The sequence below is a fragment of the Ictidomys tridecemlineatus genome, chromosome 1 (assembly GCF_052094955.1).
Source record: "Ictidomys tridecemlineatus isolate mIctTri1 chromosome 1, mIctTri1.hap1, whole genome shotgun sequence".
In the NCBI taxonomy this organism is placed as follows: domain Eukaryota; kingdom Metazoa; phylum Chordata; class Mammalia; order Rodentia; family Sciuridae; genus Ictidomys; species Ictidomys tridecemlineatus.
In genome coordinates this window covers 141,539,844-141,555,954 of record NC_135477.1, presented here as the reverse complement: position 1 = coordinate 141,555,954, position 16,111 = coordinate 141,539,844, and the positions used below count along the sequence as shown (strand labels likewise).

Below are 16,111 nucleotides of genomic sequence, written 5' to 3'. Positions count from 1 at the left end.
TATATCAGTTTTCTAGACATACAGCAGACTATCACTGTTTCTGTACTATTCTAGCAAATTTACAAAGGTAAACCTCAAAAGAAGACTATAAATGTGGGATTTTGATTTATATTTTAAACAAGAGAAAAATGAACTTCAGTGGAGAAACTGGTGAGTTCTGAACATAGTAGTGTACCAATGCTCTTTTCTTAATTTTGATTACTCCATGAGTCTCTTACATTTCTGTATGTTTGAGTCAGACACTAAATTTTGCTCTGGAATATCTTTTCAAAGATATCTTTATGTGAACAGCCTCAGAATACACAGGTAAATTGATCTTCTGGAGCAAAGGACAGGTTTTCCTTGTGATCTATTATAAAAGATTCAGGAACCATAAATGCAGCTGTGATGCAAACCCACTGTGTGCATATCATCCAACTTGTATTCTCTGTGAAACCCCTATAGGACCTGGAGTGGAAAGGGAGAGCAAGGGAGAACTAACACAAACAGAAAGTTCATGCTACCTGTCGTGTCATGAGTTATTAAAGCCTTCATCTTTGACCCAGGAATTTCACATTTTAAAAATAAGCACATTAACTTTTCCACTTGCAAATAGGGTAAAATCTCAGATCTTTTACAATTCTTGATATTATTACAAAACTAGGGCCTTCTGAGAAACTGAGGCAGCATGAAGACCCCTTCTTCAAACCCCTATTCTTGTAACCAAGTCAGAAAGATTTCAGACATGTCGCTCAGAGAAAGAGTTATGAGTTTATAGAATGGATAGGAAAAGAAAAAGAAGATACTCTCAAAGGAGAGAGTGAGTCTTCTCAGAACAAGGCGGAACTGACACAAACATAAAGCTCATGCTACCTGAACTTCAGTTTTATTGGGGATCCCAGAGAAGTTTCCAGAGAGTCCCACCCAGGTACACCTCTTGACTTTGGTGCGAGGGATTGAACCCATGGCCTTGTGTATGTAAGGCAAGCACTCTACCAACTGAGCTATATCCCCAGCCCACACCTCTTGAGTTTTGACTGACAGCAGCATAACATCAGACATTCAAGTCCCCACTGTCATGGCAACTCTGGGTCACCTTGGCCCCTGCTGACCAGTACTCACTGGATTCTTAACCATACATTCTTACAAAGTTTATGGCTAGAAAGAACTATCCTTATCTCCCAGAATCTAGTCTATGAAAAGAAAGACCCAGAAATTCCTAGGTACATATCCAGAAGAATTAAATGTTGGCACTAGAACAGATATTCAAGCAGCACTGTTCACAAAAATCTCTCCTTTCAAAATAATCTGGGTTCTTCTTATCAACATTATTTTCTTCCTTCATTTCCTTGCAGATAACAGGTAGTCTGCTGAGGAATGTGATATATCCTGTGTACTTAGACCAGGCAGGGCGGCAGGCAAATTGCTTTTTGGCAAAGAAAGTATGTGGGGATCAGCACAGTGGGTCCATTTTATAGAATTATTCTCTTAACCTTATATTCCCACCATTCTCATCAATCTGTCCCCTAATAATATTACCCTAGTTATGTGCAATTACTCTATTAAGTTATTAGGTGAAAGGTATACAGAGTTCAGTAATCACTACTCAGTACCCAAAACTTTTTCATCATCCTAACATAAACTTTACCCCTAGTCACTTCCCACTTCCTCAGCCGCTGATAACTTCTATTTCTACAACTTTTCAATAAGTCTAAAATAATTTCAACCAAGTGTAGTAGCCCACACCTTTTACCCTAGCTACTTGGGAGGATGAAGCAAGAGGACTGGCAAGTTCAAAGCCAGCCTCGGCTTGCCCTTGTCTCAAAATAACATCTAAAAATAAAATTATTTCAAAATTAAAAGTTATAGGGCTGGGGATGTGGCTCAAGTGGTAGCACGCTCGCCTGGCATGCGTGTAGCCTGGGTTCAATCCTCAGCACCACATACAAACAAAGATGTTCTGTCTGCCGAAAACTAAAAAATAAATATTGAAATTCTCTCTTCTCTCTCTCTCTCTCCCTCTCTCTCTCTCTCTTTAAAAAAAATTAAAAGTTATAACCTGATCTAACATATACCCATTCTAGAATAGCAATGATGACTTCATCATTATGATATTATTATGATCAGGTTCTCCTTTCTCCTTAGTAAAGAAAAATGAATTCAGTTCAGTGCTCTTACCACTATATAACAATGTCTTATTATATTTTCTAATGATAAAAATGGCAAAGTTTATGTGATTTGCATATTTTACAACAAAAAAGGTTTTTTAAGCTCAAAAAATTTTTGCTATATTGACTATAATTCACCTTTCTTTCAAGCTAAAGCAGAACATTCTCAGATTCCTAAAGATATATTTAACATTTCTTGAGCATTTATTGTACAAAATGCACTCTGGCCATCTTAAGTTATGTGATTCCCCTAAAAACACTATGAAGTAGACAACTATGATTATCTCAGCTTTACAGTTGGTGAAGCTGAAGTACACAATATCTGGTGACTTCTTTAATGTCAGAGAGTGAGGATTCAAACCCAGTTAGTCAAACTTTAGTTAAGAGCCCATTCATTACAATTTTTCTGTAGAAAAGATTTAAATAGACATTTCTTCAAAGAAGATATGCAAATAGCCAGTAAAATTATGAAAAGATGTTCAATATAATTGAAGTAATGCAAATCAAAATCACAATGAGCTATCACTTTACAACTACTAAAATAACTATTTAAAAAAAAAAAAAAAACCAAGGAGGACAGGGCTGTGGATCAGTGGTACAGCACTTTCCTGGAATGTGTGAATTCCTAGTTTAAAAACAATAAGCATTGGCAAGGATATGAGAATCAGAAACCTCATACATTATTGGTGGTACAGCTATTATGAAAAACAGTTTAGCAATTCCTCAAAAAATTAAGCACAGATCATGTGACCCAGAAATTCCTAGGTACATATCCAAAAGAATTAAATGTTGGCACTAGAACAGATATTGAAGCAACACTGTTCACAAAAGTCAAGAAGTAGAAACAACTAGTGTTTATGAACAAATGGGTGAATAATAGTAGACAAAATATGGACTGCACATACAAAAGTAATGAAATTTTGATATATACTTCAATGGGTGGACTTGAAAAAATTATGTTAAGTAAAATAAGCAAAAACAGATGAACAATATTATATGATTCCACTTATATGGGATATCTAGAATAGGTGAATTCACAGAAACAAAAAGTAACCTAGAAGTTGAGAGTAGAATGGAGGTTAACAGAAGACAGAGACAGCACACGGAGGGAGGAATAAAAACTTGATCAATGGGTACTAGGTTACAATTGTACAGTACAATAGCTACAGGTAAGGAGAATGTATTATACATTTCAAAAAGCTAGAATAAAGGATTTTGAATGTTTTATCATTTAAAAAATCAAGATAGGTATTTTTTACCCTGATTTAAGCATTACACAATATATATATATATATATATATATATATATATATATATATATATTATACAATGTATAAACACCACATGGTACCACATAAATACATAAAATCCTTTCTTAGCAGCAGTAAGAAAAAAAAATTATTAAAAAAAAAATAGAAGTTACCAAGGGCTGAGGAAGTGCAAAGTGACTGGGGGTAAAGTTTATGTTAGGATGATGAAAAAATTTGGGGTACAGAGTGGTGATTACTGAATATTATGTGTCTAATGTTACCGAATTGTAAACTTAGAGATGGTTAAAATAAAATATATATATTATGAACATGATACTGAAACCAGAGTTTTTCCACAGCTTTGTCCTCTGCAGAGTGCAGGAACATACTATAGCTCTACGCCCTGCAATGTTGCAGCAGACCACAGCAACTCACCACCAACTTCATCTTTCTGGGTTCTTCTCTTGAGAATTCAAATAATGAAATCACAGATAAGAATGAGTGTTAAAAGTAGGATTTATTTAAGTGTGAATAGAAACAGAATTCCTACAGGGTAAGAGTGGACTCAAGAAGGTTGCTGCTTGAGGGTGCTGGTCTAGGGGTTTATATAGCACTTGGGTCAACATTACTGGTCCAAATGTCTGTTAATCAGTGTTTAGAAAAGTACCTATTGATCCAAATTTATGCTAATCAGGGTTTGGAAAAGTACTATGCTACCCTTGAGTCTGAACATTCATTCACGTCTGTCCCACTTCTATTTTCTTGTGGTGGCCTGCCATCACAGCTTCCCAGGAGATTGAGATAAGAATCGGGAATGCTCAGGATTCAGAGTTTTGGTGCTGTGTGGAGTCAGATTATGCAGCAGGTGTTCTCACCAGCCCAGAGCCCATGGGGTAGCAGGTAAGCATGCCCTGGCACACTGCACCAACATGGCCAACTCTATGTTGCAGCAGTCAGTGATCACTCTTGGACTCCACCCAGACTGTGGCTGCTGCTCTGGCATTCCAATGTTCCACTATCACTACTCAGCAGGGATTATTGGATTGACTGGACTGATTGTGCAGCTTGGCAACCAGGGAGCCTTGTCAATACCACAATTCAAAAATATGAAAGATTAGCCTGACAAATAACTTGTTTACATAAACAAACAGATCAGAGATTTACCACTGGGTCAACAGGTTATTGCATGCCTTTTCATTTTTGTTTTCCTTGAGTAGCACTGGAACATTTCTTCCACTTATTTCATTTCATGCTCCCTCTTTCCCCATAATCTTTTTACTAAGCTTTCAACAGAGAAAACAAAAATCAAGCAAATGAAAATTCAGCAGAAGGTAAAAAATCAATTCCTATCAATAATATCTTCAAACATGTTTTTCTAACTGCAAACTGAGAAACCATCAAAAGAAATGAGAACTGATCATAGGCAAGTACGAGATTGAAGAGATACAGGTTGGATCTTAAAAGGGGCAATAATTAAAAACTGTTCATTTCAAATTATTAAAAGTAGCCATAGCCAAAGGAAAAAGGATTCTATGTAGAAGATGACCAAGAAACACCTCACTGCAAATACTTATCACGGAAAATAAAGGCTGTCATACTATTCATTTAAGCATAATTTATTATTATGTAGCATGGCAATAAAAACATGAAAACTAAAGCAGTTGTGCCTCCTATTAGTCACCTGACCTTGATCATCTTCTATAAAAGAGGAAAGCGCTATTTTAATCACAAGGTTGTCTCATGGATTAAATAAAAATGTACATGTAAAAGCACTTTGTAACTTGTGAACTCCTTTTAAATAATACCAAATTTCAAATGAACTTAAGGAATTCATGTGTTTTGATGTTGTTTGAAGAAAACTATTTGAGGGTTCTAATATAATTCTTAGTTTTCTTAGGGAAAATAAACATTTAGAAATCTTTAATGTGTTTTTTAAAATTAGTCACTCCTCTGTGGAGACTTAATTAAGATTTAGGAAAAAATTCTCTCTTGACACATATCATCTTTGCTCAACTTTGAACATATGATTAGCTTCCACAGTAATTTATAAAATCTGTTAGCTTTGTACATGTATTATGAATAAACTACTTCAAAGAATAAATATTATTTTCTATATAACAGGAAAGAACAAATTGCTGATGATTTTCTTTTGGGAATATGATATTCTGATGTATACAAAAGGTCAAATTTTCAGAATCTCTAATTTTTTTGTTTTGTCTTTGTTTTTGTTTTTTATTAGTTTTATTTGTTAAATACATGACAGCAGAATGCATCACAATTCTTATTACACATATAGAACAATTTTTCATACCTCTGTATATAAAGTATGTTCACACCAATTCACGTCTTCATACATGTACTTTGGATAATGATGTCTATTACATTCCACCATCCTTACTAATCCCCTGCCCCCTCCCCTTCCCTCCTACCCCTCTGCCCTATCTAGAGTTCATCTATTCCTCCCATGCTCCCCATTCCTATCCACTATGAATCAGCCTCCTTATATCAGAGAAAACATTCGGCATTTGGTTTGGGGGGATTGGCTAACTTCACTTAGCATTATCTTCTCTAACTCCATACATTTACCTGCAAATGCCATGATTTTATTCTCTTTTATTGCTGAGTAAAATTCCATTGTGTATAAATGCCACCTTTTTTAATCCATTCATCCACTGAAGGGCATCTAGGTTGGCTCCACAGTTTAGCTATTGTGAATTGTGCTGCTATAGACATTGATGTTGCTTTGTCCCTGTAGTATGCTGTTTAGAATCCCTAATTTTTATCCTAAAAATTATCCTTAATAATCCAGTTGTCTTTAAGCATGCCAAAGTAGTTTTTCCCCCAAGTGTTGATGCCAAGTGAACAGTTTCAATTATTCTAAATCAATTACCCTTAAAATTGCCATTTTTCATTTTTCCCACCCAAACATACAAACAGATATTACACTACTGCTCAATCAAACTAGGCACAAAGATATAGATGAGACCCAGAAACAAAACAAAAATGTCTATTGGGGACACAAATGAGTTAGGCAGGAATGATTTGAGAGCTAAGAGGACCTGGACAGATCATGCCCAATCTACAGGCACAGTCAATATTCAGCTCAACCAACTACTGTTCAGGGAAGTAGTCCCTGAGTTGGCAGATCTTCCTACTTTCTTGGAAGCCAGAAATTAGATATTTTTTATATAAAAGTCTTATTTTCTTTAATTGTTAGCAACTAATATAAAAGCTGTAATAATACTGTGTAAAACATCTATATGATGGCAGTTTGTGGCTCCTGCATTCTTCCTAACCATTTGCAGTCCTTTCTCTTTCCCCTCTCCCTACTCCCTCTCCTCCTCTTCACCTTCATCCTTACCTCCCTACCCCCACAACACTGGTATCCACATCACTTTTTTCTCCAGATTACTCATGCATAAAGAATATGGAAAAGTTCAGGCATTTGTTACTAACTTTAAAAGTATGAAAACTGCTAGGCAAGATGGCACACACCCATAATCCCAGTGACTAAGAAGACTGAAGCAAGACAAGCTTGAGGCCAGCCTGAGAAACTCAGTGAAACCCTGTCTCAAAATAAAAATTAAGAGAGCTAGAGATCTTGGCTCAGTGATAGACCACCCCTAGGTTCAATACCCAGTAGGGAGGTAAAAAGTATGAAAAATCACAACTACTCTTGCAGCTTTAGTGACCCACTTCCGCTAGTAACTATACCTCCTGTGCAAATAAAATTCTAAGACCTCTTCCACTGGAGTGTGAAGTAAGGTACTTGTATGAGCTTGGAAGCCAAGTGGCCTGAAGCTAAAGATTCAACTCTGCAATTTGCCTGTTACCTCTATCTCCTGAGTATTTAAAAATGAACAGTAAACCCTGAGTTCAATATCCAACACAGGGGAAAAAATACAGTAAGAAAGTATAATAAAGTGAACAGCATCATCAATTCCAAAAAGTTGTTACAAGAAGTAATAAAATATAGTATGCAAAGTATGGAGGTCTGGTGTGTCCCTAGCAGATGGCTGACGGTTCATAAATGGGTGCTAAATTCATAGATGTGGTTTATTATAATCCTTAAAACTTTGTACTTTTCTTGAGAAGAAAGGCTTTGAGAAAGAAAAACTTGTTTCAAGGTCTGAATCAATTTGAATGAACATTTTCCTTGCTGTTTCTTCCCTTGAACAGATTTTAACATAGTTTTTAGAAATTATTATTCTGAATGATGATTTCTAAGTGGTATATGACTTCTCCTCAAACTCACAGCAATATCCACAGAAGATGTGTAATTAGGATTCCTGTCTTTCTGGAATAACTCTTCTAGTCAAGCCTTTTACCATTACATCATCATTCAGTTTCATGTTTCTATAAAATAAAGTATATGGGCTGGGGTTGTGGCTTGGAGGTAGAGCGTTTTGCCTAGTATGCATGAGGCACTGGGTTCAATCCTCAGCACCACGTAAAATAAAATATTTTTTTAAAAAAACTAATTAATTAATTAAAGTATAAATGATATGGCTAAAAGTCCCCTATAAAAGCCAAACTTGGGCTGGGGTTGTGGCGCAGTGGTAGCATACTTGCCCAGCATGTGTGAGAGACTAGGTTCAATTCTCAGAACCACATATAAATAAATGAATAAAAGAAAGATCCATCAACATCTTTAAAATATATATATATATTTTTTTAAAAGTCAAAATTGCCATCACCATTCAAAATAATAGTTATTTCAGTGGCTGGTTTGGCAGGTTCTGCAGCATTAGACCCAAACATCCTGACAGAGCTTATTTGGCCCTTTCTAGTCCAACTGTCACTAATCTCTGTAGCCTCATTTCTGTAAAATTCTCTAAATACTATTATACATGCTGATCACTCTGCCAGAACATACTGTTCCCTCCCTCAACTTCTAGTTTCTTCCCTAGTTAACCATAAATATTAGAAGCCAGATTAAATATTTTCCCTATGTCCTTCTGTTTCAGCTTAGATATCAATTCCAAGATTTCCATGACTTTTTCCCCATATCCCAACTCAAAATAACCATAATTTGGTACATGTCCTTATGTGTTCCTAAAACATACTGCATATATCATCTGTGAAAGAAGCTAATTTTGCAGAATCCAACAAGAAAAGGACAACATACTTTACACAGATACTACATGTGATTTTCTAACAAAATTAAAGACTATCAATATTTGTGAAGCACTAATGACTTGAAGAATATGTGTAATCTTATCTTCTGGCTCTTATTCCCATGATGTCCTGATTTTAAAGATTGCAAAAGGATATCATATACTTATAAAAGAATTTAAAACTTCCTATTCTAGTCTTATATAATTTAAGTAAGACTTTAAAAGTCTGCAAAAGAATTTTTTTAGGGGTCGGGGGGTTAACCAGGGATTGAACTCAGGGGCACTGAACCACTGAGCCACATACCCAACCTTATTTGTATTTTATTTAGAGACAGGGTCTCACTGAGTTGCTTAGCACCTCACTTTTGCTGAGCCTTGCTTTAAACTCATCATCCTCCTGCCTCAGCCTCTGAGCCACTGGGATTACAGTCAGGTACCACTGAGCCCAGCTGCAAAAGGATTTTAATCTAAGCAAAATTATAAAGATTTTCACTCTGAAAAATTCAAAAGAGTCTTTTTCCTATTTTATTCAGAGCCTTGGGGCCTCAATGATTTTCAAACTCTTTCCAAATGCATTCTGTAGTACATACATGTATATGTGAGGAACAAAAATCTTATTGTAGTTCATTACCTATAATGAATTATAAACAAGAAACACATAAAGAAAAGAATACGTTTATAGAATCTATACTATGTAATAATAAATAAGTTTGGGATTTTTTTAAAGAATATTCCACTCATGTTTAAGATGTGTTATATTTCTAATGAGCAAGATTATGCTGAGAAGTTAAATCGAGTTTGTATTTCCCAAACAAACCTAATTTCTAGGACTCCCTAGGCAGTGACAATTATAGTAATGTATTTAGCAAAATGAATACTATGTAAGTTGATGGCCAAATAATGGAGATTTACTGATTGCTCAACTCTAAGAATACATTTTTTAAAATACTGTAAGCATAAATATAAAGATCATCCAGGAAACTAGTAGAATTCTAGCAGGCCAATCAAATAAAATATAAGTAGCCATCAATTCATTTATACATTATTGATAGCACCTAAACATTCTCCCTAATTCTAGAATTGTATTTTTTTCTAAAACTATGTTCTCTTCTATTCAATCAAAGCAAATAAAATGTATGCCAAGGAGGAGAAAATCTTTTAAAAGAAATTTCATGAGAAATAAGCAAAGTAAAGAAATGTTAGGATGAATTATAATACTAAAGTATTAACTGAAAGTCAATGGAAACAAAATCCAGCAAGTCATTTTTATTTTTAAAAATATAAATATCTACTAACCATATGCAATTAATTTTTTAAAAGTATAAACAGCATTCATAATAGACTGAATAGACTAAAGACTACATGATAAAGCTTGCAAAAAATTTAACCATGGATTCTTCCTTTCACCATCCTATTGAGTCCTCTTCAAAGATTTCTAAATGGTATCCTCTGACCCCCTTACACAACTTGTTTAAATGAGCTGCATTCACATACTTCTTTGTGCAAAACATGGTCCCTTCTAGTCACAAATTATCCATCCTCCTGAAAGGTTTACTGAGTGTTGATTATACAGAGATGCTCCTTGACTTACAATATGATTAGGTCTGATAAACCCATATTACACTGAAAATACTGTAGTCAAAACGTGTTTAATAAGTGTAACCTAAAGAACACAATAACTTAGGAACACAGTATACATAGAGTATTGGTCATGACCACAGACTGACTGGGAGCTGCTGCAGCCAGAATCTAAAGAGAAGTTCCACATATCCCCAGTCCAGCAAAAGACCAAAGTTCAAATTTGAAGCACAGTTTCTACTAAATGCACATGGCTTTTGCACTCTTACCAAGTTGAAAAACTATAAACCAAACCATCATTAAATGAAGGGTCATCTATACAGAGTACATCTAGAAAATATACAACTATCCTTATATTCACAATACCTTCCTCTGAAGTCTTACAATCTAGTTCCTGGAAAAGGTTAAAATGTCCAAAGTAAAGTACTTCTTAAAGTCATTCAACCACATTCTGTCCTTCTGCTCTTCTTAGAATGATTTTCTCCATCCCTCTGTTTTCAAATGGATAATTTGTGACTAGAAAGGACAATGTTTTGCACAAAGCAGTATGTGAATGAAGCTCATTTGAACCAGTTGTCTAAGGGGGTTAGAGGATACCATTTAGAAATCTTGGAAGAGGACTCAATAAAATGGTGAAAGGAAGACTCTTTGGTTAAAGATTTTATGCAAGCTTTATCATGTACTCTTTAGTCTATTCAGAACTGCTATTCAGAACCACTATTCAGAACCACTGAAATGTTATCTCTTCAGAGATTTCCTCTGACACCACTTAGGTATTTTCTATCATAGCTTCCCATTCTCTTCCATCATTGCTTTTTTTTTTCCAGTCTGTAATTACACATTTGGATGATTATTTGCTGTTAAATTGTCTGTATCCAGCAAGAGAATAAACACTCACATGGACATGGATTCCACGGTATTGTCAGTGATTAGCAAAGAAGACAATAAAAAATGAATGTGTAGGTCTGGTGCTCAGATAAAAAGGTCTGGGCTAGAAAAACTGAGATATGGGTAATCCCTAACCCATGAAACCTGGTAAGATCACAAGTTGAAACTGTGTAGGGTTAGAAGAGTAATAAACCTTAGAACCCAGATCTCAGGAAACTGAACATTTAGAGTTTAAATAGAATAGGCAAAGGAGACTAAGTTAGAAAAGCCAAATAAAATCAAAGGGAAACCAAAGAAGTAAGTTTTCAAGAAGTGAATATTCAACTCCAGAATGCTGCCAAAAGAGTTAGTAAAAAGTGAGCCAGGTGCAGTAAAACCAGCTCCTCAAGAGGCTGAGAAACAGAAGGATCACAAAGTATGAGCCCAGCCTAGGCAACATAGTGAGACCAGTCTTAAAAAAAAAAAAAAAAAAAAAAAATTAAAGGCTGGGGATGTAGCTCAGTTACAGATCTCTTGCCTAGCAAGCACAAAGTCCTATATTCAATCCCTAACATGGGGTAAATAAAGGAAAAGTTCCCTAAGGAGGTTGCTGATGTCTTTAGTGAGAGCTATTTTGGGGCAGTGTTATATCTAATGGCAAACTGCACAATTTTGATTCCAAGGTGAGGAAATAGAGGCATGGTTTAGTCTGGATCTAAATGTTTGGTTTAATTTAGTTTGGCCCATGTGTTGAAGGCTTGGCTACTGGCCATGGCACTACTGGGAGATGGTGGAATCTTTAAGAAGTGGGGCTAGTGGAAATAAGATGGGACCTAGTGGAAGGAAATTAGATTAATGGGAACATGACCTTGAAAGGGATATTGGGACCTCAGGCCACTTTCTTTCTCTCTACTTCCTGGTCTGCCAGGAGTGAACAGGACTCCTCCACTTCCAAGTGTTCCCCACCATAATGTACTGTGCGCCACAAACTCAAAGGAACAGGGCCAAGTGACCATGAGCTGAAACCATAAGCCAGAATAAACCTTTCCTCCTTTTAAGTTGATTATCTCAGGTATTTTGTCAAAGTAAGGGAAAGCAGACCAAAAAAAAAAAAAAAAAAAAGGAAAGGATCCACATGGAGGTTGCTGATGACTGATAGAGATCTGCTGTAATCAGGGAAAGAGATGCCTTGTTAGGTACATACAGGAGGTAAAAAGACTGGTATATCTGAAAATACTGAAAATAAGCAAGCAGAGGAAGCAAATTTCACAATCCCAAAATACACCAGACCACGGAGGTAACCCCAAAAATTACGTAAACAGACATTTTATGAGCATTCAATGTTGTTGCTATTTTGCTTGTCTAAAAAACTTACTCTCCCCCAGGCAGAGTAGGGACTATACTTTATTCATCACTGCGTTCTTGGGACCCAAAATAGAGCCTGCATACTTCAGGTGCTCAGTAAGTATTTCTAAATAAATACAGAATTCTGAATAACAACCTTAATTATTGTAGTAGCCTTCTTGCTTGTCCCTCTCCTCCAATCCATTTTGTTGTTGTTTTGTTTTGCTTTACTTTGCTTTTTGTAAGAAGACTATGCTACTTAAGCACTGCAAGTATTGTCATTACACCTTTAAGAGCTCCCTCTCAGACTCTCAAGTTTCTTGGAAATGGAACTTATGCCTGATGATCCCATAATACGCCAATATCTTGCAGGACGTCAGGCTAAATAATCGAACCTAATAAGTGGCTTCTTACTAAAGAGCGATGTTAGGCGTTTTCAGCGACTCCAAGTCCACCAACCTAAACTGCCGCACCAAGCACCGCGCTGCCAGAGTCCTCCTTCCCGACAGGGAGCGCTGCACCTCTGAAGGCCGCCACCTGCTGTAGTCCCCGCCCCCCGGCCCCGCGGTCACCTGCAGCGGCTGCACTCGGGCCTCCGCTCAGCCGGCTCCACAGGCAACTCCCACAGGCCCTCGGCACTCGCGCTATCGGCCTCTGCATCCAAGGTGGACGCTACCAGCGATGCACCGCCCTCCTGCCGCTCCTCCTCACTAAGCGTCTGAGATCTCAAGGCCTCTGGCGGCCTTACGATGAGGTCGGGAGGTGTTCGCGCCTCTTTCTGCGGCTCCATGGCCAGTGCTCTGGTCAGGCCGTCGCATTGAGGACTTACTGACGCTGGGGGGCGCTACGCGCTATAGAAACCAGCCTACGCCGCTGGCGCCACGCAGCACGCACTCACGCACGCCACGTATGGGGGCGGGTCTCCGGTGCCCGGGCTTGGAGTCCCGCCCAGCTGCGGGGAAGGAACGAGCCTATTGGCCAGGGACGTGTCACCGGGTAGGAAAGCATGAGTTGTGTGGGTGGCACTGTAGGTGAAATTAGGCCGCATCCCTAAGACAGCTAAGGGCGTCCTCTCCCAAAGCACTCCAGATAACCAGATTTGAATGTAATACCCATAAAACTAAGGATAAGATGGAATTCTGAATTTCCTACGTTCTGGCTACAGTTTATAAGAATTTACTGAATTCCCAGCTGAAGTGCATCCAGAGTAGTTTCAGTAGCTAGTTGAAGTACTTGGTAGCTAAATGGCCAACAAAGGCCTACTGAAAACAGAACTCTTCTGCTGCTCTGTTTCATACTATGTCCTGTGCCCCATCCTTTGATATTTCTTCATACTCTTCCACAGTACACACCAAATAGTTGTTAAATGAAGTTTTTAAATTGTCCGAGACCCTTGGGATCAAGATGCAACAGGAGCCCTGGACTAGAGTATATGTAGGTTTTATGGTTGAAAAAACCATAAAAGGTAACTATCTTGCCCCAATGTTTTATAGCTTCTGGCTAACTGAAATAGCCAGGTAGCTCAGTTTTTTAAAAAATCAAAATGTAATCTTACTCAGAATGAGGTTAGAAATGCTTCTTGCCCAAAATGAGTGCTGATTTCTTTTCATTTGTAATGTTTCCTGTTATTTCTGCTAACATACAACATTTAAAGAATTAAACTTGGTTTTCATCAATCATGTGAGTTGTTTTATGATCACAATTATACTAATTTTTTTTTTGTCAAGAAGGATTAATAAAACGGACTACCAATAATATAATGGAGTAATATTATAATTCTTAAAATGTTTCTCTGTCAGTTTTCTCAGTCATCTTAAAATAATATTTGTGAATAGAATACAGGGTTGTTGTTTTCAACTATTCCGCACTATTTTCCCTTGGAAACAACACCCCTCTTTTCTTTTGGAGTACCCTATATAAGGTTAGAAAATGTCTGGAAAAGCCACATTTGATGGTAGTAGGATGAGAAAAAGAATTGACACTTAAGCCAGTTGGAATTGGGAGATAAATTAAACACAGAGACTATAGGAAAGAAGATGAACCAAAATTTAAATAAATCCTGGCTACAGATTTAGGAGAATGAGCTTTAAATTTTTCTTTCCTTTTTTTTTTTTTTCCTAGTGCTGGAGACTGAACCCAGGGGTGCATTGCATTATCACTGAACTGTGTCCGCGGTTATTATTTTGTATTTTGAGACAGGGTCTCTAAATTGTTGAGAGTTTCACTAAATTGCTGGGCTGGCTTCCCACTTTCAATCCACTTGCCTCAGCCTCGCCTCCTGAGCCATTGGGATTATAGGCACGTGCCATTATGTCCTGGTGGGGAAACAACTTGTTAACTGCATAAGTACACTTTTCTGTGACTATCTAAACCAAAGGAATCTGCTCCTCTCTAGTTTCCATAAATGTGCTCTCTCCAGGTACTGTGGCATACACCTATAATCCCAGTGATTTGGGGGCTGAGGCCAGAGACTGAAAGCTAGAGGCCAGCAATAGCAACTCAACAAGATCCTGTCTCAAAATTTTAAAAAGGGCTGGGAATGTGGCTCCATGGTAAGTGTCCCTGGGTTCAATCCCTAGTATCAAAAAGAAAAAAGAAAGAAAGAAAGAAATATTCTCTTAAGTCATTTAAGATTTCTCTAGGCTCCCAACATTGCTATGAGATAGCAAATGAGTCATCTTTGGCTTTCTCTTTAACATCCCTATCAGATCATTGACTACCCTGCAAAGGATTTAAAATCCAGCCATTTAGCTCTCCCACTACTTTTTCCCTTGTTCATGTTTTTCTCATCTTGCATAGTCTGTTTCCATTGTTATATATGTGGTCTGTGCCCTCTGTACTTCTCTTTAAAGAACAACCCCTAATCTGGGCCCGGTGGCTCACCTCTGTGATCCCAGCAACTCAGGCAAGAGGATCAAAAGTTTGAGGCCAGCATCAGCAAAAAATACCTTTGTATTTAAAACAAAAAATAACCTGTCTTAAAACAAAAAATACGAAGGACTGGGGATGTAGCTCAGTGGTAAAGCACCCCTGGCTTCACTCTCCAGATCCCTAGTAACAACAACAAAAAAAAAAGATATAATCAGAAAAGAGAGTCAGTTTCCCCTCTCGGAGGCAGGAAATTCACCCACCATCCAGATTTATGAGCTTTGATCTTGAAAAAAACTGAGAAAATGTGATGTTACCAGTGGCATACTTGGTTTCAGAATAAAGACTATCAGTGACCCCACCTTCTGGAAAATTCCAAGGCACTAGGAAGGGGAATAAAATATCGATGAGATATAACCAATTTACCCGTGGCAAGACATTTTAGTAAGATGTTAACTTATGTTTTGTTTATCTTTCAAGTAGATAACCTAACCATTATACTTCTTTCCATGGGTCTTTGTGTGGTTTGAAGACAACCTTGCCTGGTCTTACGGGAAGAAGAGGATACTTCAGTGGGAGAAGAAAGGGCCTGATAATGATAATAATTGAATATCCTGCAAATCCAAGAAAATGTGAATTCAGCACTGGATAAACCTTGATTTAAACGAAACAAAGATGACGATTTTTTTTTGCTATGTACATTTTCTATTACTGTTGTAACAAATTACCACAGGTTTAGTGACTTAAAACAACACACAGTTTTATATGTCAGGAATGTGATAATGGATTGCACAGGACTGAAATCTAGATGTTAGACTGTATTCCCCTTGGAGACTCTTAAGAATCCATTTCCTTTTTCATTTAGGTTGTTGGCAAAATTCAGTTCCTTGTTATTTTCTTTCTGGCTTATCACTTAAGGACTATATCCAGCTTCTAAATG

The 16,111-nt window shown here is 37.2% G+C and overlaps 1 protein-coding gene and 1 long non-coding RNA gene across 2 annotated transcripts in view; one reads left to right on the top strand and one right to left on the bottom strand.

The window, feature by feature from the left end:
* Dtwd2 (DTW motif tRNA-uridine aminocarboxypropyltransferase 2) overlaps nt 1-13,209 on the bottom strand; it is a 168,983-nt gene extending 155,774 nt beyond the window's left edge. Inside the window, exon 1 of the mRNA XM_005338542.5 lies at nt 12,876-13,209. Within this exon, the coding sequence (XP_005338599.2) occupies nt 12,876-13,093 (218 nt within the window). The 5' untranslated portion in view covers nt 13,094-13,209. The remainder of the gene's footprint in view (nt 1-12,875) is intronic.
* LOC144377411 (uncharacterized) lies at nt 13,106-15,845 on the top strand. Its single transcript, XR_013438385.1, has 2 exons — nt 13,106-14,855; nt 15,704-15,845. It is a non-coding gene; the product is annotated as an uncharacterized LOC144377411 (long non-coding RNA).
* The last annotated feature ends 266 nt before the right edge of the window (nt 15,846-16,111 follow it).